General features: G+C 36.2%; 1 protein-coding gene across 4 annotated transcripts in view; it reads left to right on the plus strand.

Moving 5' to 3' along the window:
- The window catches only part of CRPPA (CDP-L-ribitol pyrophosphorylase A), a 134,204-nt gene that overhangs the window by 76,367 nt on the left and 35,553 nt on the right, over window positions 1-22,284 (plus strand). For 3 of the 4 annotated variants that reach the window (XM_067291624.1, XM_067291625.1, XM_067291627.1), the window contains one exon: window positions 1,429-1,557. In XM_067291624.1, coding sequence (XP_067147725.1) covers window positions 1,429-1,557 — 129 coding nt within the window. Of the gene's footprint in view, window positions 1-1,428; window positions 1,558-2,690; window positions 3,021-22,284 lie in introns of those variants that run through there. The other variant, XM_067291626.1, reaches the window with a different exon arrangement.

The following is a 22,284-nucleotide window of genomic DNA, read 5'->3' on the forward strand; positions in this document are numbered from 1 at the left end:
CTTCCCTGCATCAAACCAATATCCTGTCCAACTCTGCTACAACCAAAAGCATCTTATTCTTAATACTTTTCTGAGTAATTTGTATACACATTTGTAGATGCAAGTGTGTCACTGAACAGATGTGATTGTTTTGATTTTGTTATAATTAGTTAGGGTTGGAGAGAAAGGAATTCTAATACTTCCTCTCTGTAATTGCCAGTATTTGCACTTCAGCGCAAAAGCAGGTTTGTGGGAAATCTCTTATTAATGCCGTGTAACAGGGCAATGTAAATAGGTGTTAGATTGTATTCTCTCAAAACCACAGGTTTAAAATTTCTTGTAAATAGCTGTAAATGAGCAATACTTACCTGTGTTTTTGGTTTAAAAAAAACACCCAAGCCCTTAATGAAATTTTAAGTGTTTAAAAATTCATTTCGGCCTGTGTAGTAGAAGACAATAGCTTGCTGGTGAATATTTCCATGAAACTTTTCTACTTGTAAATGTGCACTTAGAAAGTAAACAGTTTTTTAAAAATTCTTTAAAGGAAATGAGTAAATGCATGTTATGTGTCAAGATAAATTGAACATAAGTTACAAAAGGAACTTGAAATATTTTTCCCATGTGTGGATCTCAGAGGTTAGCTCTCTACTTCCACCTCTCTGTACCACTGACTGATAAATTTTATATGGCTGGGATCTTTCAACCAGAAAAATATTTCCTGTTCTTTTAAGAAGATTTATGACTTTAGATATTCCTGTTATTAATAAATGCTTGAACTTTATATGTAGAAATAATCATCCTTAATCTTGATTTTTATGGTTAATAGAAACTTTGCAAAGTAAACTGAGGAAACTATGAGAACACTTAAGCCCTGGGAAAGAGTTCAGAGAGCCCTGAGCTAGGAGAGCCGGTTGTGATCTCCCCAGAGAAACTAGCTCAGGTCCTGGGAGACCTGCCAGGTTTGTGCAGCATCCCGGCTGGGCGAATGAGCCTTGCCTTTCCCTGCCCCAAGAGCTAGTCTTATCCCTTTGGATAAAGTCTCTAAGATAGCCTTTAAGATAAAGTCTCTGCTTTTTAAACTTCAAGTGTTATGTTGAAAAGAATGCAATTGAGGTAACTAAAAAGGTGCTAAATTAAAAATAAGTCTTTAATGAATGAAATGCCATTTTGAAAATCTTCAAAGTGCTTAAGACAGACATCTGTATTTCTCTAATTTCTTGCTACTAAAAAAAATTCCATGGAAGTCAGTTTAAAGCGTAGAAAAGAATTTGCTGTTTTTTTTTCTGATTTAAACATTATTAAAATGCAGTCAGAAGCTAATTAAGAAAAACTTTTGTTAGCCTGTATTTTTGTGTGTGATTAACAATGATATATTAAAATTTGGCAGTCTAAAATAATGCATTTTGAAAAAGTGGGGTGGTTTTTTTTTTCATCTTTGTTCCTTTGCAGGTGCACTTGAATAGTTCAGAAAATATTTCTTTCAGCTTTGGGATGGAAAAGCTAACTAGGATCAAGAAATTTGCAAGGGAAGTGAAAGAGAAAAATATTTGGGTTTATGGTCTCCTTATCCATTACAAGGTATGCAATTCTTCTTTTTTCCTGCAAGTTATCTACTTTTGTGATTTATATGATTAATGATAGAATCTTAATTTAAAAAAATCAAAGGGAAATAAATATGACATGAAAAAGGTTTGTTGGAAAGATTCTTGCCTGTTCTTGTTTAAAATTCAGAAGAGCCTCTGGTTACAGGCAAAAATGTAAGCATTTTGATTAGAGAGCAACAAATGCTAAACAGTTTTTCAAAGCCTTTGAAAATGTCAGAGCTCTTTTGTCTTTTTGCTGTTCTATTTAAAACTTTATTATTTTCAGCATTTTAAAAGTAGAAAATATCAGAAATATTTTTGATCAGCGGTTTTACAAAATTTTGTTCCCCATCAAAACAATGTTTAGTATTCAGGTAACAGAAAACATATGGCATACAGGTGGTGAAACAAACAGTATCCATGTCTCCAGTAGTAGCAAATTGTCTCAGATGGAGGCAAAAAGACTTAGCACTCCAGCCTCCTTTGTACTCAGAAAAGCTATTTAAAATAAGCCATTTTGCCTGAGAAGGTGTTCAGCCTGTCAAAAAAATTGGACTGCCTTGGCTCCAGCTCATGTAGAGTTTTTACTGCTTGTGTAAACAGCTATTTTCTTAGTCAATAATGAAGAGAGAAATGCCAGATATGCAATGGAAATTTTAATAGAGAAGAATAAATGTAATCCTAACTGATGTTTCAGATTGCAATAGGTATTTAGGTTTATATAGAATTGACTGAAAATGGTCAATAGTTAAATATTTTTTCTGATATGCCAAAGACTTGATTTTCCCCAAATTCCATTGGCTTTATTAAGAGATATGAATATCAATACCTATTAAAATCAGATAATTAATGCTCTTACAGATTTCTGATACCAACATAACTATTTTATAGGGGAATGCTGTCATTATATGACATTAGTTATCTCTTCACTTGCATGCTAATAGCATATTTTGGTTAAATCTATTTGATCTTTTTAAAATGATCTTGGAGTCTTAGGCCAACATATTTTTAAAGTTGATATTCATGAAAATTGAAGATTTCTGTTAAATTATAAAGCCTAAAATAATGTGGTGTCAGTTTTTCAGTTAAAACTAAATATCAATTAAATAATTGTTTGTTTTTCTGCAGACCTTAAATTCTGAGAATTTTCCCATCCAAATTATTTTGCTTTGAAATTAAACATTGTATATTGCTTTTTAAGGGAAAATGGAATAGATTTTGGAGACACTCCTAAAGAATAAATCTTACCTTTTGAAATATATACTTGTTGTAAATTGACTGTCAATTTGCATTTCTAAAACATTGAATGCTTATTTTAAATTTTGAGTTTAATCAGAAATAGTGTTTTTCTTATATAAGTGTATATGGAAATTGCATTGTCGTGATAAGATTGTGGAAGCATGCTGGATCTATGATTTCCAAATTTAAAAGGATTTTCACACACTTTCTGAAATATATCTAAAAGTGTTGAAATTACCACCTACATGAAAAGAATAAAAAATAAAATCAAATAGCTTTGATCCTTTACTTTCTATTGATTAACTGATTTAAGTGATTTTAAATCATTTTAAAATTCCCTTAAACTGTGGTCTGTAGTGGCTTATCCTGAAGCAAGATATCCAGCAAATACTTATGTTTATAAATTGCAGTATTGTACAGTGCAGACAAAGCTTCAATAATCTCACTGTCTGTTGTGGCAACTTGTCCTAATCTTCCTCCTGAGTTAGTGTTTTTAGTTTTTTGTTGGTAAAAGGTGTGTGTGTGTGTCTCTCTCTCTCTCTCTCTCTCTCTCTCTATATATATATATATATATATGTTTATATCAAATCACTTCTTGCTCTCTGTTAGAGCTGCCTTTCTACTTTTATGGTGCTGGGATATTAAATTAAAGTCTGGTAAGATATGTATTATACTAAAAACTGAAAACAGGAAGGATTGTTACCTTGACTGGTGTATACTTTTAGAAATGCTTTCCAGTAGTTTGGATTTAATTTTGTACATGAAGTTAAAGACTGTGGCAAGTATCTGCACCTGCTAGAAAGTCTTGGATATCTTACTGAACCACTAGTTTTCTCAGTTTGTTTGGATTCCGCGTATATGGCTTCACTTGGTTCTTTCCTACCCATTTCAAATCTTTTCCTGTGTCCCTTTTGCTGTCTTTTCACTCTAGTCTCTGTCAGTGTGCCTGTTTCTTTAGTTTGCTGTGATCTGTAGAGTAGTGGAAGGTAAACTAATTTGTGTAGGATTTAATTTTTTTTTTAACCCCCTACTCCCTCCTCTTTATTCAGTAAAGTTTATATTGTATTTTGGAACTCTGTATCAATTCAAAAGTTGATAAAGCTTCTTTACAGTATTGTAGGAAAGCAGTGAGGAAAACTTTGCAAATAGGATTGTCTGGATTAGGACAAGTAAGAGTGGAGGAATAAAATACGGGTGTCTTTGTGCTCTTTGGGGAACTGTGAAAATGGAGATAGGAGGATATACAACTTTTTTCTGGCGGTATAAACCCCATTTTTTCCCAGAGTGAATTCTGACTTCCTGTGATAAAAATCATTTGGATAACTGCTGAAACTTAGCTTGAAGAGATCATAGAAGCACATTATCATGGTAAAATGTAACATAGCAAGTATGGCTTTAGTGCAAGTAGAATGTTTTTCTTAATTGAGAGTATATATAAGTGGATTAAAAGGACATATGCTGATAGCAACCTTTCATAAAGCTGACTGGAAGAAAAAGTTTTTATAACCATTAGTTGATTTTTATGAACTGTATTATTAGCAGGCATGAATAACAAAAATAAAAAATCTGAATTGAAATTCTTAATCCTTGCTAGTAAGAGAATTGCTGCAGAATACTGTCTCCCTGTTTTTGAAAACAAACAGCTAGAATGATTATGCAAGATCGCTGCAGGCAGCATCCTCATCTATTAACATGGATGAAGTATTATATAGAATAAAACAGTCTGCAAGATGATTAAACCACTTCTAGCCATCTTGTCTTAAACAACTTTAAAACGTTTTCTTCTCACGAAGATGGGGTATAGTCCTGAGTTCCTGCTCATCAACATTTGATAGATAACTAACAAATGGATTATACAGATCACGTATGTTATATGTCAAGTTTTCTTACAGCTGCAGATCTACAAAGAACACAACTGTTTCTAGGTAAGGTCCTGTGGAAAGAACTGGCACAGGAATCTAGAAATGGCATAGCCCAAACTTTATTGCTGGTCTGGGAGAGGTTGAAGGTGGGATGCTGTGAACAAAAGCAGTTCATGCAGTGGAAAGACATCTTTAAAACAGTTTTTTTTTACCTTGAAACCATGATCTGAGAGTCACCAAGGTACTTCAATTTTAGTACAGCCTATTAGCTGGTATGTGAGTCCTTCTCTGTGTCTAGCAAGGAGAAAGTACATACGTGCCAACTCTTTAATCAAGAGTCTGACTCTCCAGCAAAGTCTTAGGATTGCAAAGACTCATGCTTTTAGAGTTGTTACTGGTTCCCTGTTGCAGTTAACAGCAGTGGGTGCTGTCACATTCACAGCAGTTCCTTGCTTGAGGGGGGGAAGGTTAACTTCATCTTGGCATGATGGGGGGTCCAGAGGAAGTGCAAACACCAAAAGCACCTGCTGCTGTAATGCAGGATGTTCACTCCACCGGCTGTTGCAACAACTTCTGTCAGTATCCAGAAGTCCCTGACAGCTATAGATTATTTCAGGAGATGAGTGATGACAAATTACTTCATGGAGATTCCCTCTAGCTGACAGGTTATATCATCACTAGCAAACACACAGGGTTGATGTACACACTTTTACTAACTTTAAAAAAGGGATAAAATCTAATGGACAAAGCCTAAATTGAGGCACATGACCACAGAAAGGTTGAGGTGAAATTACTTTACAGCTGTAAGGGATATCTGATAGCTGGATGTGATGATATGTTGACATAACAAATATGAAATAATATGATGTCAATCTAATGTTCTGCATTAGGAAAGTAAATCTGTTGAAGTTGAGCTATATAGTGGTTTTATATGTTTTGGAAATGGAAGTGAAATGCTTTGGGAACCTTGGAGTACACTTTTGATAGTATTGGAGGCAAATTGAAGGCCTAAAAGAAATTATAAATCTTTATTGTCATTTCTTAAATGGAGTGTTTGCTTGCTCTTTAGAAATATACCAAATACTTCTATGATATATGAGAGTTATCTTTATAGACATGATTGTCAAGGAGCTAATCAGGAAAACTGAAGCGAAAGGCTTTAATCTGCTGTATAAATGACGTGATTTGTACCTTCCATTTTCTCAGTGTGTGTGTTCAGAGCTTGAACACAAATAGTTATTCCTACCAGAAAAATTATTCATGGAATTCCAAAATATTGATAATGATACAAAAATCAGATTCACTTAACAGCTCTAGTTTGCATCCTGAAAAAAAATATTGATCTAAAATTTAAAGCAAATTATTTTCTAAAACATTTTTGTAATGTTAGAAATGTTTTACATATTCAAAACACATGAGAAATGAGTATTCAGAAGATTCTGAACTTGTATTATTAGCTTGTGAGGATTTTTGAGACTGTCAGATGAGTCAAAGGATATAGCTGGTAAGCAAGGTGAATTGAAAATAGGGAAAATAAAATCTTTTATGGAAGATATTTCTGTCATACAATAATGAAAATGTCAGCAAAGTTCCAACTGTTTTGATTTAGTACAAATCCTCAAGAAACCAATGACCGGTATGGTATTGTTATATATCAGAATAAGATTTTTTTTTTTTCAATAGTAGTTAAGCTAGTGAGGAAAAGTTATATTAAAAAAAAAAAAGCCAATTTGTTTTTGAGTAAACAAAGTTTTACTTCTCTGTGTATAAAAAGGAATATAAGAAATATTTCCTAACATGAAAATGCAAATTCAGAAGCTTGTAAAGGTTGCAATAACAGATTCTTGGTCTAGAAGTTTCAGCAATAATTTCCTTGCTCTTCAGAGAGGATAAAATGGAACAATTATCATCCAGAATGAAGTATGTAATGTGGATGGATGTAGGAAGCCACAGGAAGTTTTAAAACATGAAAGTAATATTTTAATATGCTAGCCATGGAACTATATTAATTTTAAATAATCCTCCTTCAGCGAGGCACTGACAGAGTGTCAGGTTCAGAAGAGCAAATACATTTTTTTAGGATTCCCCAGGCTGAGGTAGCCCCAAGTACTTCTGCCTCTGAAGCAGCTACTTAATTCAGATGAAGGAACTATTCACTGAAACAGCCAGAGCAGTCACTGTCCAGACCTTGAGAAGAGACAAGTGATGTAATGGAATAATTGTTGTGAAGCTGTTTGAAACTAAAAGGAAATTGAAGTGTGGGTGATTTCTTATGCACACATACTAGACATTCATTGGTCTGTGAGACTTTTTGAAAGCAAGTCTTCTATAATGTGCTTGGTGACTGAAGGAATACTTAGAGTGCTAAATGTATTTTCTGTCTGGTTGGCAAAATCCAAAAGATAAATGTTTACAGTAGTTTTTTTCTGTAAAGATCACTTGAAAATGTTGATAAGTGCAGACATTAAGGCAGTGGTTCCCAAAACAGGGATCACAACTCTGAATGGAGTTATGCAAGTGGCAATGCAAAAGGTGATTTGGCAACTGGAAGTAAGATACTGAGCCTGAATCACAGAATCACAGAATCGCTGAGGTTGGAAGGGACCTCAGGAGATCATCTAGTCCAACCCCCCTGCTCAAGCAGGGTCACCTAGAGCACATTGCACAGGATTGCATCCAGGCGCGTTTTGAATATCTCCAGAGAAGGAGACTCCACAACCTCTCTGGGCAACCTGTTCCAGTGCTCTGTCACCCTCACAGTGAAGAAGTATTTCCTCATGTTCAGATGGAAGCGTCTGTGTTTCAGTTTTTGCCCGTTGCCTCGCGTCCTGTCTCTGGGCACCACTGAAAAGAGTCTGGCTCCATCCTCTCGACACCCTCCCTTCAGATACTTGTACACATTGATAAGATCTCCTCTCAGCCTTCTCTTCTCCAGGCTAAACAGGCCCAGCTCTCTCAGCCTTTCCTCATAAGAGAGATGCTCCAGTCCCCTAATCATCTTTGTAGCCCTTTGCTGGACTTGCTCCAGTAGTGCCACATCCCTCTTGTACTGGGGAGCCCAGAACTGGACGCAGTACTCCAGATGTGGCCTCACCAGGGCTGAGTAGAGGGGGAGAATCACCTCCCTCGACCTGCTGGCAACACTCTTCCTGATGCAGGAACCCAGGATACCATTGGCCTTCTTGGCCACAAGGGCACATTGCTGACACATGCTTAACTTGGTGTCCACCAGCACTCCCAGGTCCTTCTCTGCAGAGCTGCTTTCCAGCAGGTCAGCCCCCAACCTGTACTGGTGCATGGGGTTATTCCTCCCTAGGTGCAGGACCCTGCACTTGCCTTTGTTGAACTTCATGAGGTTCCTCTCTGCCCACCTCTCCAGCCTGTCCAGGTCTCTCTGAATGGCAGCACAGCCCTCTGGTGTATCAGCCACTCCTCCCAGTTTTGGATCATCAGCAAACTTGCTGAGGGTGCACTCTGTGCCTTCATCCAGGTCATTGATGAAGAAGTTGAACAAGGCTGGACCCAGTACTGACCCCTGGGGGACACCGCTAGCTACAGGCCTCCAACTAGACTCTGTGCCACTGATCACAACTCTCTGAGCTCTGCCATTCAGCCAATTCTCAGTCCACCTCACTGTCTGCTCATCTAAACCACACTTTCTGAGCTTGTCTGTGAGGATGTTATGGGAGACAGTGTCAAAAGCCTTGCTGAAGTCAAGGTAGACAACATCCACTGCTCTCCCCTCATTTACCCAGCCAGTCATTCCATCACAGAAGGCTATCAGATTGGTTAAGCATGATTTCCCCTTGGTGAAGCCATGCTGACTACTCCTGATCACTTTCTTTTCCTTCACATGCTTGGAGATGGCCTCCAGGATGAGCTGCTGCATCACCTTTCCAGGGATGCAGGTGAGGCTGACTGGCTTGTAGTTCCCTGGGTCCTCCTTCTTGCCCTTTTTGAAGACTGGGGTGACATTGGCTTTCTTCCAGTCCTCAGGCACCTCTCCTGTTCTCCATGACCTTTCAAAGATGAAGTGCAAATGAAGTGAAGTCACCAATTGAAAGTTTGAGAACTTGTTGAAATCAAATGAGCCATGGCCTACATAATGCTTGAACACTTCATAATTCATTTCATAATTAGCATAGAATTTGGTCAGTTGATTGCAAGCTAATAAGAGTGTTTGGGATGGCCTCCAGAGGTGTCTCTCTTCTAAAGATTACACTTTTTATATTTCTGCCTCTCAGAAGGTAATCTACATAATAGATTGTAATGAATATGGAACCCTGCATCTATCCATAAAAACCCTCAGGACCAAGTAATTACTATTTATTATTTTCAAGAGCCAGAAACTGTAACTTTTAGGTAGCCATGGTCTTACAGACTGTATTCAGTCTTTCATCAAGAAAAATTGAGCAAATGAGTGATGAGTTAAAAGTGCCAAAGTGATCTAGGTTGCACAGGGCTTGGAACAGAGAGGGAGACCAAATCCAGCCTGAAACTGTAGACATGAGTAACTTCATTGAAATCAGCATTTATAAGCTTATTAATACAAAGGTGTAATGAGTTATTCACCAGTAAAACTAGAGACCAATATTTATGGAAACTGGACATTATTTGTTCTGATTAGTTATTACTACAGTCTGAGATCAGACATGACTCCATATTTTGCAATAAGTAGAGCTGGCATGATGAAAATGTTTGCAAACATTGAAGTTTTAAATAAACCTGTAAGTAACTCTTCTGATGGAATTATCAATGAATAAAAGATGCAGAACTGGGGCTCTATTAACTTGATACTCAAGAAATCAAACATAAAACTATCCTTTTTTCTTGGAAATGACGCACATAAAAATAGTAAGGTTTCTCATAAAAAAAAATGTTCTGAATGGGCCTATCACCTTTAATGCCCTGAAAAGATGATAATATAATTTATGGAACAAAACCTGCATTCTGGATCTTTTCTGTATCACTCAAACCATGTCAAGAAAAAAAGTTCACATCTCTGGAACATTAGTCAAATGAGAAATATTAGTTCCAGATTTACTAAAATATTAAACTTTAGGCTTTGAATCAGGAAGGACATAAATAAGGACTTGAGTTTGTTTAACACACAAACTAGAAATGTCGTCCTTGCTCTAAACATTTTGGTGTATACCATTACGGAAAGCACAGTCACATGCCTGGAGTGCTGCTGATTTTAGTAGATACTCTAAAGCCTGGAACTGGCTCACGTTGCTTAACAAATTGGGATTGTTCAGGGTATTAACTAGTGTTTCTATCTTGAATGCATGTGTGCATGCTCGGACAGTTGCTTGTTCAGTATGTCTCTTTCTGTCTCTCGCTTTCCCTTCCTTGTTTTCTCTCAAGTCCTCCTCCTCCCCTAGCAAAAACAGGTAATAAATTAGTGGATTTATTACAACAGTGAAGCCTCACCAAAGGTGTTCAAAGAAAGTATTTCCATGAGCTAACTTCCCAGTGCAGTACTGAGTGCCCAGTCTGAGGAAGATGAGCATTTCAGAAAAATAATTGGTAACCTTTTGGGTTTTGATTAAATAATTGTATAGGTTTTTATCACAGAAAGGTCAGAGAATTGCTTAATTTGTCTGTGCTGTTACAGCTTCTAGGAGTATAACAAGCTGCACAGAAAATGATGAGATTAATGTTTTATGCCTTTTACACATGACCTTTTCAGACTTTTTTCAGCCATTGAACTTTTAATTGGACAAATTAGGGTTCTCACATCACCTAGTCAGCCAAAATGATGAAGGCATGTACATTTCTTTAAAAAAATCATTTCTTGACAAAGCAGTCTTTAAATTTTCTTGCTTTTGGAGCCCAAGTTCAACCATTCTGGCTAGTCAATAAAGGTTCGGGGTTTTTTTGGTGTTTTTTTTAATAGTAAAAAAAGTATTATTCTAAAATTGTTTAATAGTATAGAGTAAGATTTTTTGGGAATAAATTGTTTCAAAAGGTGAAATGCCAAGCTCTCCAGAGAGAAGGAAAATATATAATATAGCAGGGTAGAAAAATGCATGTTTTAATTATGCTAGATGTTTTAGTATGATAGGGAATAAACACTGAATTGGAATAGTTTGCAAAAACAAATACTGGGAGCATCAAATCTGAGTTTCATCTTCAAATCTATCATTAGTTAGTCTGACATTTTTTCAGTATTATGAAAGCTTTGATGTTGACCTGCTATCTCTTAGTGGAAACATATAAACATTTAAAATTAAAGGATATTGACACAAAATTTTGTTTGCAAACAAACTGGTTTTAACTTCTTTTTTAACATTGTTAGCTTGCCTAATAGAAACCTGTGAAGTCCATTGTATTTGTTTATGGACAGTTTCATTTTCAGATTTTAGTGCTGCAATTCTTGACTTCAAGCAATGCTTGTACTCTTTCACTGTCTTGTCTGAGTAAGCTGGCTATCAGGAGTCCAGCCAGGAGCATCAGAAATTAGTCTTCTCACCTTGCTTACATACTATCACCCAAAGGTATCATTTAGCAGGTACCCATAATACTCACCTATAGAGAGGAGTACATCTGTTTTTTCTAGTTTTAGCTCTTCATACATAAAACAGCAACAAAAAGAACCTAATAAAATTCCTATGTATGCTTAAGAGGCTTTTGAAAATGTTACCAACTTGCTATTGTGTTAGTTTCCTAACGCTCTTTTGTATTTTGGATGCTTTTGGAAACTTTTCCAAGTTTTTTTCCCCCCGATAACTTCTGCCAATTTAAATGGAAAGTTTAGTTTTATAGATGAACTGTAAAACAACTCTGAAAATAGAATTTTATGGAGTCAATGCTAGCTTGATTGGTAATATAGCAGTTGCTTCTGTATCAATCAATATTTTACATTAGAGTTGTCCTCTCTGAAAGATGTATTCTCTGTTGCCTTCTAGGTTTTGTATTTAATCATATGGTAAAGATATGTAACATTTCTGCAGAAGTTCAGGTCTCTACAGGCGAAGATCAGTAATTTCTACTCCGTTAACTTACTCATATCCAGAGCTAAAGATACCAGATGTGCTTTAAAACTACATACTGAAAATTGTATACTGTGCCATATAAATTCCCCCCTCCCCCATATCCATTTCTCAGTTCACTGGTTGACTGGTGAAACTTCTGAAGTGCTACAGCCATTTAAACAAAAGAAATTCCCATCAAACTATACACTATTAGTAACTGGAGCTATTCTGTGGCTTTTGCTGCAGTCCTCAAGGTATTGTAGTTCTTGAAATTCTTGCAGAGGAGGCCATCACATCAATATTGGAGGTGTTGGAGTGTTAATTTCCCACTTTCACCCTGCCCTCTACAAACAGAAATCAAGTAATCCAGTCCTAAGCTGACCTTTGGGGATTTCCTTGGAAGAGTGAGAAGCAGTGCTTGCAGTTTCCGTATGGATTTGAGATAGTAAGCTTGAAATCTTATTTTTTGCTTATAGCAGATTGTTCATATGAAAGTCATCCATGATAAAACATGTCTGGTGCTAAAAAAAATATGTAAAAATAATGTGTGATATTACACTTGATGGCAAAAGCACTATAATGCCAGGAATGAGAAACACTCTTGACTCCCCACAGCCTTCAGATCCCAATTAACTCTTACTGTTATTTGGAATAATGCACATTCTTACATATAGGATGAGTAAAAACTTGCTTTTTCACACAGTCGTATTTCTGCAGTTGTTTAAGAATACTACTTTTAATACAAGTAGCTATACTTGTATAAGCCTTATTATGTTTAAACACGCAGTTAAAAGTTGCTAAGATTAGAACAGTAAGAGGAAGAGGGTGAAAAAGAGCAGGAAACTGGAAGAGGGTGTGTGACACAGGGTTGAGTTCATGTGATCTAGTCATGCACTCTTTTCATAAACCAATTGTGCTCTTAAGAAAAGAGTTAGGTTTTTTCACATCCTTTATTCTTATTGAAAAGCTATTTGTGATTATCTTTTTACTATATTCACAGTGCACAGCCTTCTCAGAATTGTTTTTTACAGGATGAATAGTTCAAGTTCTTCCATCTTCCCTTTGTGTGATAGGTTCTCTATTCTAGTAGCTCCTTTGTGCACTTTCCACACCAAATTCAACTCCCTTGAAACTTTTTGCAAATTGTACAGATATGTCACTTACCTCTCACATTTGGAAGTGACTCTCCTGATACATCCCAGCTTTGGGTTTCTTTTCCTTTTTCCTTTTTTTTTTTGAGGGGTGGGGGGGAAGAGGAGGGAGACACTCTTCATTATGCTACTATCAGCGAATGGTACAACCGTTCTGTAAGTAGCTGTATAATAGCTGTAAGTAAATGCCTACAAAAGAATGAGAACAGGGCAAGCATACTTTCCCTAATTCTCTCTGTTTTCAAATATTGTTAGCTTAAGTACTTCCTGAGCCAGAGCTGTCTTCTGTGGAAGTAGTAGCCTTTAATAGATTTCTGTTCCATGCTCATCTAGTCTCCTGAAGCATGTGTAAACTTTTAGCATCTACTGCATTCTCTAACAAAAAGCTACATAGACTGGAAAACAGACAAAAAGAGATGGTTCTTCACAAAGCAGTGTCCTAATCCCAAGATCTTGCTTCTGTGTAGTAATGGTCTGCTGATATCCCATCATTTTAAGTGTGAAATACACGTGTTATTTTACATTGTCTATATTAAATTTCATTTACCATTTTATTGCCTAGGAGCTCAGTTTATAAAGGCCTTTCTACAGTTCATTTCAGTTAGCGCTACCCGAATAACTATATCATCAGCAAACTCCTCTTACTGCTTATTTCTTTTTCCAGTTCATTTATGAATGTCCTGAACAGCAGAGATCCTATAATAGATCCCACCCGAACTCTACTGGTTATGTTCTTGAGAACTGACCATTTACTCCTACCCTCACCATTCTGTATTTTGAGTAAGTATTTATCTATGTCAGGAGTTCTATTTTATACCATGGCACCATAGTTTTTTAAAGACCTTTGACAGGGGATTTTGTTGAAAGTCTTTTGGAAATCCCAGTAAATTGCATCTACTGTATCACCCACTCCTTCAAAGAATTCCAGTAAGTTTGCAAGGTAAGACTTCCCTTTACAAAAGAATGACATCTCTACCACCATCTTTAATCTGATATCTGCTATTACTATTCATTATTTTAGTTTTTGTTATATTGCCTGAAAAATGACTTAAGGCTTACTATCCTATAGCTCTCTGCATCTTTCCAGATTTTTTTAATTTTAAATTGGCATCACATTTACTACTATCCAGTACTTGGTTACTAAGACAATTTTTAAGTTAGAGATTATGTACCACCATTAGGAACTGAGCTTCAGAACTCTTGGGTGAATGCCATATAGTCCGGAGGATTTGCTACGTTCCTCCTCTTAATTTCTTCCATACCTCTTCTACAGTAACTGCAATTTTACAGATCTAACAAAGAGGGGATCCAGCATGTGAATTTCCCCAGGGAGCACCAATTCAGAGAATTCATTTAGTTTCTCTGCAATAGCCTTGTCTTTTCTGAGTGTTTGCTGTACACGTTGATCATCAGTTGGTCCTACAGACGCTCTGGCAGACTTCCTGCTTCTGATGTGTTGTAGGAAAGATTTATTATCTGTTTTGATTCTTTTTTCTAGTTGTTTCTTAAACTCTTCTTTGGGTTTCCTTACTGTTTTTATATTTAATATGCCAAAGTTTATGATTCTCTGTATTTTCTTAATTTGGGCATGTCTTCAGCTTTTTGAAGGGTGCCTTCTTGTTCTTATAACCTCTCTTATACTTCTGTTTAACAAAATCATCCTCTTTCCGCCCTTCCTCAAGCCTTTTTTTTTTCCGCAGGCTATATGCATTGGCTTTGTGCTTTCAATACGGTCACCCTTAGATTCTGTTTTGGCTGTGAGGATTTAATTCTCTTAGCTGCTCATTTCTTTTCTCTTTAACAAGATTCCTCATTTCTTTCATGATTACCTTTTCTTTATGTAGTTTTCATTTCTATCCCTTTGTCATTTTATAGCTAGTTTATGTAATCCAGGCTGTTCCCCTTAGCTTTGATCCATTCTATGACAGATCTGTGTTCTAAATACAAAATATAATACAAAACATTCTTTCTTCTTGTGTTAGTTTGAATTCCTTGCTCTCTTTTTTTCATTGTTCCTCTTGTCTGCCGATTGTTTTGTCTTCTGTTTTTTCCCTCAGTCTGAGGATACTGCCTTTTTCTTTCTTGGGCTCTTGATCCTGGCTATTTCAGAGTTTCCTCCTTTGTCCTCCTAGCTGCCTTGTAGGCAGCTTGTAGATAGCTGCATTATGCAGGTTTTGGAATAAAATTCGTTATATTTTGACCTGTTTCTCTTCTGTTTACTGGGATGGTAAACCTGTCCTTCAGTTCTGTTTCTCTTCCATTGTCTTTTCTTTCTTTCTCTGCTCTGGCTTTATTTTCCTTTGCTTTTGTGGATCATCCTGCTCCTGTTTTGGCTGTCACCCTGTCTTGTCAGCAGGTATTTGCAAATTTTGTGTTGCCTGGGAATGCAGGCAACATTTTTTTCCTCCTCTCTTCAACCACGACCTCAGGTGCTAGCTGAATTTTCCCTTCTGAGATTTCTAGCAGAAAATATTTCATGCATAATGACTATCTTTCAAGTTCTGTACGTCTGTCTTTTTGCTATTTGTGTTGTTCTCATTGCTGCTTATTCATTGCTATTTTTTCTTCTCCATAGCTCTTTCTCTGGAGAGAAAAGATGAAGGAAAATTCTTAGCAAGCTTCCCTGCTATATGCGAGAAGCTCTTACTTTGTTTTTGTGCCCATGTCAGCCTTGCTATCCCATTTAGCTGTATGCCTCAGGCTATCTGTGAAGTTACTGTGTTCAAAGGTGCAATATGCTCTTGTTCCTTCAGCTTTGCTTATCCATGCTCACACCAAGCAGCTGACAGACCTTGCTACAAGCAGCATCTAAACCAACCACCAAGCAGGAGACAAGCAAGCAAATTCACTTACCCCCAATAAATACATGTTGTTTCTCTCCACCAAGGATAAGGCCAAAGCAATTTCTGAGTGCATTCTGCTATTGGCTTCTGGTTGCTGCGAGCTATTTACTTTTTAGCGCTTACAGATAACAGGAGCAAATCTTGTGGCAACTTAATCTGACTAATGTGAAGTCTCTAAACATTTCTGATGACTTTCATCTAAATATGCTTTGGAACACCTGGGTGTGAAGATATGTTTGTATCTCAAGACAGTCCGAGATGCACAGTGTTTGAAGTTGGATTAAACTCTACTGTGAAAATTCTCTTAAGACATGGAAATGCATGAATGCATGGAAAGGCAGGATTAACAGTACTATAACGATGTATTGTTATATTTCATTTAAAAAAATCCTATCATTAAGATAAAGCTGTATAGTTCATAGGAAAATACCCATGGGTAATGTTTTTCATACAAATTCTGTTGTAAACTATTTTCTGAAGGTTATTGTCCTATCATATGCTTGGATTAAAAAAGGTGGAAAATGTCACCATCGTTATAGAATTTCCAACATTCACAGTCTGAACTAATTATATTTGACTTTAAAACATTCCTTTGAGCTGATATTTGCTTTAGCCATTTTTATTCCTCCTTTTAAACAGTATTTATGATATTCCAAGCCTTGCAGTGTTATTTCCCACCAGCTCAGAAAAGTCATACTTTCTATTGATAGGCAGAGGCCCATTACTTCATAATGTGCTAATAAATACACTTGATTTATAACTGTGCCTGTGTTTTGATCTCTGAAGTTTCCACCAGGCAGAATCTTTTAAAAAAATGAAATTGTTTACACTCGAGTTTGATTCAACCTGTGTGGTACTGGCAGCAGTATGAGCGTTCATTTTTGGCAGAGCCTGTGCCTTCAGATTTCTCACTGACTCAGTTTTTCCATTCCTATGCTTATGTGTTCAACTATCTCTTACTTGTGTAGCTAATTCCAGTGTTCAGTACTTGTATTTATCAGTCCAGGTGTTGGATTATATAGGCAAAATTTCTAGCAAAATGTCTGAGAGAATGAGAGAAAGAATGTATAATCTCTGCTTAAAAGAAAGCAGTAAAATGAAGTATTTTTTGTAAGCATGACTGCACTAAAACTTTCATGTCCACTCACTCTCATAGCTGTGTAGTCTTAAAAAGCTTCTCCCTGTCCTTCAGTATCCAAAATGAGGTGAAATGGCTTCAGAGCTTTCCTTTGACTAGGTCAGTTACTAATTCTGTAGTTCATCTTTTGATTTTTGTGCTCCAAGTGTGTTTTGTGCTTGCAATGTTTAAAGCACAAAGATCAGTCCATGGAATTATGGTGTAACTATCATTACAAGCTCATGGAGTTCATGAACTAAAATTGTTCCTGTTGTCAAAAGGGACAACATGTGCATTTTCCTCTCAAGCTGTGAGTAACCTCCCTCTTTTGATTCTGCTGTTGGAGAAAGTGTGTGTGGGGGGGTATCAGTTCCTTCTGTAAAAGGTAAATTATTTCTTTTAAGGACCACCCTATCACTGTAGGGGTGAAACTGTATTTCTTGTGCTGACTTCTGGACATGTGCAGCCTTTTCTCATCCTTTTGATAGGAAATTTTAGTGAAAAGTTTTTTCCTCCTCCTCTGCCATTTGAAGGGAGGATGTATATGTTATTTAGTGATATAACTTCAGAGGTTTTAAGACTTTGTAATGGAAGATATGAGATGGGCAAGCCTGCCATTGGTACTTTGTTTGGGCAGAAGAAGACAAACTGAAGCAAATTTAACAATGTTTGGAGTTTGCATTTATTTTACATTCTTGGACTTTTAAAACCATCCATAAAATGATCCAGATGCCTGCATTAGTCTTAGGAATTTAACTGTTAATTTTGCTTCCTCAAGAATAATTGACATGCTAAAATGATTATGACCTAAAATAATCACATTCCTTCAAAGACAGTGACATATTGGGATTCAAATAAATGCATACAACTGTAAATAAACCTTGCTAATTTTGTTTTTTTTAGAGCCAGTTCAACCCAGCCTGTCTCTACTAATAGTTGATATGAAGGTTCTAAGTATTTGTAAATTAGAATGGAAACAACTCCCAGTGTAAAGCTTGAATTCAAACTATTTTAAAATTACGTAAGTTGTGCATACTGTATTTGTTCTAGATAAAATGTTCTAGGCTGAAAACTACTTAAGCATTCCCTATATCACTAAGTGTGTATCATCCATCTGGAAAGTTTCTTGATATTATTAGACTCCCATTAGGAAATGGGGTGCCAGGTGGGGAGATATTTTGGGAAACATTTTTGTTATGTTTTTTTCTCCCAAACTGCTTGTTTATTTTGTTATGCTGTCTTGCAAATACATTTTTTGGAGAAGTTTAATGTACCAGCAGATACTTTGTCACATGCACGTTTTCAAGAACGCCAATGTAGAAAAAGCAGACTGTTAATGCTGCATATGTAATCTGGTAAATTTGTGCTCGGATGTGTGGTCCCACAGGAGAGAGTGAAATAAATGAAACACTAAACAGAACATGGTTTTAGGTTAGTCACTGTGGGAGACCCAGATAAGCCTGTGGCTCACATTTGATAGTTTATCTTTGGGAGGGTAGGCTTTGGTGAATTTGTTCATACGCTTGTTTGTTAAAGTACCTGACTAAAGATCAGAAATCCTGGCTTCTGGATAGAGAATAACAACTGAGTTTTGGATATACCTACATCTTTTCTGTGGAAGGAATTGTGGTACTGCATTCTTGTGGCAAATCAAAATAGTAAAGGGCTGAGAGGCCTCAAGCCTGTTCCCAAAGCAAGTTTCCCAAATTGCATCTGTGTGCATTCGGGAAGATGAATAATATAAAAATCTTGTCCTATTTCAAAGCATTGTTATATAGAGCTATGGCTAGCTTTCAAGAGGATGCTGATGATTAATATTTAATATTTTAATAAAAATAGTTGGACAGGCTTACGAAGATACTGAGCAGCACAAGGCTTTTGTTGAATATCTGTAAATTAAATAAGTTAATTGGAATTAAAAATATAAAAACAGAGTTAGTGCTTGAGAAGTGCAGTCAGAAGTTCCTTGTTTCCTCTGTTGTGTTGCTGCAACACCTGCACTAGTCTGGATAAGTTTGTTAATGTGAAATGCTGCAAATGATCCTTTATGCCAAAAAAATGAAAAGTGAACTTTCCTGTTTGGGGCAGGAAACCAGGGATTCTATAATAATCTGTTTTTGTAGTCTGCTCTTGAAATAAGAAAGAAAATCCAAACCAAACACACCAGAAATACATTTAATATTTCTAAAAATTACTTTTATAATCACTAAGAGTGATTAAAGTTATAAAGGTACAACAGTAAGAAACTTAAAGACAACTTTTTACTGCTACCAGGTTCTGTTATCTTTGCCAGAACACATGAAGGGGGCACAGTAGTAGTAAGATGAACAGCAAGGAGCTTATTTACACTCAAAGAACATCTGTCACTGTCGAAGAGTGAGGCTGGGTCTGACCTGATAATCAAAAATTCAGACTAAGAGGCACTGTGCACTTGTGACATTATCTTCTGTGAAATTTAAAAAGGATTGATTTTTCCTTTTCATTTTGTTGTTAGGATTTCCACTAGGGATATGGATTGTAACAAGCTTTCCTGAAAAATAAATTAATTTTACTTGGAACTAGGAGAAAAAGTGTCTCTTTGGCATATTTTTGTGGAGCTAGCTTTACTATAACAGTTGATCATGAATTATCTATTTAAAAAGTAAGAATTCTTGTTTTATCATTAAAATGGTTTTCACTGTTGTGCTGTTTACTGACAAGCTTGCCTAAAGCGTGCTTGGGAAGTATAAGGCTGCGTCTTGACTTCTTTGAACCTGAAATTTTACTAGCAAATAATGTATAGAAGTTGTTAGTGCAGCTGACTTTATTTAGAATGTGAATACTAAGAATACTAATATTCAAATATACAAATATGATTTCATAGAAGTTAGTTATTCACATTATTCAGAAAGGTCATTTTTCAGAGGCTGGGTATTTTTTTGCTGCTCCAGAATGAATGAAAGCACTTTGTAGTCTAATAGAAACCATTCCATCCCTCATGTATGTTAAAGAAGGAATCGATTAGTTATAATTACATAGGTGTATTAGCCCGTTCCTTTTAGTGAGTGAAAATAATCACTTTGTAACTACTGGATATCCTCAGGAAGTTGCAGTCAATATAACTGATGCTTGCTTAGTTTTGAACTGAGGATAAACATTCAATTGCTTTAAAATTGTAACATTTGTGGAACAGGAGTTGTTTAACTGCTAAATTGCTATAGAGATTTTACTGGTGAAAACCTATTTCTGAACAGAAAATGCTATGTGATACTAGTTATGTGCCCAAGTTGGGGGTGAACTTTGTCAGTACCTAATATATATCAGACTCGAGCATTTTAAAGCAGTTTGACCTGGCATGCCATGATACAATATATCTCAAGAATAATGTGCAAGTTCTGTCTTAAAAGGCCACACCAAAGCCCTTGCTTAAAATACTATTGAAAATGGTACCACTGCACCTGTGCCCTCTACATTCTTCCCAAGAAAATAATTTTAGCAGGATTTCTCTAGAATAAATAGCACAGAGTTTTGTTTGTTTGTTTGTTTTAATAGAATAGTTTAAGATTTCTTCTGTATTTCCTGTTTCTAAATCTATTAAAGGGATGAATGCTCTGCTTTGTTTATAAAGCTCCAAAACATTTTGAGGTGTTTTTTTAGAAGCTTTGAGAGCTTCTAAAACTCCAGTAAACACATTTGTATGTTAAAGTTTCACTTAAAACTGACTCCAAAAACAAGGTTTAGTAGCTACCTGTGTTAGTAAATAACAGCTAATTGTGCATTTATTAAATCCAGTTGACATCAGATTTTGTGATCAACTCAATAGTAACTCTTCTTGGTATATCACAGGAAGAGAATGCTAATTATATATTGTTTTTGCAAATTTTGCATGATTTTTGCAAAAGATATAACATTTGGAAAAGATAATAATAGTTGTCTGTAGGTGCAGCCTCTTAAGCTTTCATAAGGTTCTAGTGAAAGCTTAGGTGATTTGATGTTTTTATCTATTTTTTCCCTGATGATTGGGGAAAAGTGCATTTCACTACCTAGAAATCATTCAACAAATATTAATTGTTTTTTTTTTCTAGATTATTGAACAATTGGCCTAGTGAACTCAGATTGATTTCCTTATTTTCCTTAATTCTATCCCTCTGTGGCTGGTCAATATTTTTATTATCAGATACCTTGCCATCCCACTTTCACAGATATACGTTGGAAAAACACAGCTTTCTATCACTTGAATAAAAGCATTTTCCCAAACAGTGTAATCTCTTTGCTCTAAATAGGTCATCCCAAGAAGGAGAGTAGGGATGAAATTTGGTGATGTAGGGAAGTAGTCGCTGAAATTTCCCAATTATTCTAATAGAGCTTTTCATGGTCAGGATGTGTGTCAGACACAAAAGTAGCAATGGCATGGGTGCTTTAGGAAATTAGCAGTTTTGTCAGCAGTGGTGACATTTTTGTTGTAAACACAGCTTGTATGCATTGTGGAGAAGCAGGTGTGATTCCGTGTGTCTACAGCTCCTTATTACTCTGGTTCTAAGAGCCTGAAACGGATCTATTTCTAAAAGAGCTGGAGTTGATACAGTGGTGAACAAAATGAGTGGCTAATAACGTTTTTCATACGCAGAATCTTAGAAATTACCGAGAGGGAGAAATAAAATAGGTCTTCCAGCCTCTTCCGCTCTACATGTAAGATTATTCCTTTAAGTACACATTATTGTCTTTGCCTTCTGTGTTGGTTAGAGTACTCTAATCCATCTTGCATAGGTGATTTGATACAGCACATCTGAAATGCATGTTTGTTTTGTATACCCATCTATTTAAGCTTTTCATTTTTTGGCAAAAAAATATTGTGTAAGTAACTCTAGGCGTTTTGCCTCTTGTTTCTGTTATGAATTAAGCCTTTCTCCCCTTCTATTCAGCAAGTATATATTTTTGCCCTAATTAATAGTACAGAGTTAGGAGAAACTCCTTGGAGGCTTCCTGGCTCAGTGCCTACTCATTGCCTACATGTTCCTGATTAAGTGGGGCATGAGCGATATCTTTTCAAACACACAGACATACAGAAATGTTCAGGCTTATTATCAAAAAGTGACCTTTTTTTCTCTACAGTTCTCTGTCCAAACCACAGCGATGCTCCAATTACATCTTATTTCAGAAGTCAGGAGCTTTCTTCATGTTGCTTTTTGAAAATGATGTTCACTCTTGCTTCAGATACAGATGCATTCTGCAGCTAGGATGTTTTTTGAGCAAAGTGGTGAACAAATGGCAAATGACAGGGCAGACCTGAACCAACTTTATCGTCATAGACAAATTTGGAGAGGGTGTTTATTTCTAAAATAATGTTTTGCTTAAAAAAGTGTAGTAACACTGGTGCAACTATCAGACTGGCTTTTCAAAGATGCTGTATCAGTATTCCACATTTGATACAGATACTGGAACATGTGCAAAGAAATTTTCAGAATGCTTATATCAGTATTTCTCATGCTGTGAATATGTAAGAGCTGCAAGTAACAACTGTTTTCTAAAAGCAGTATAGCTGTGTTAATGTGGT

This window comes from Apteryx mantelli, chromosome 2 (genome assembly GCF_036417845.1).
Source record: "Apteryx mantelli isolate bAptMan1 chromosome 2, bAptMan1.hap1, whole genome shotgun sequence".
NCBI lineage: Eukaryota > Metazoa > Chordata > Aves > Apterygiformes > Apterygidae > Apteryx > Apteryx mantelli.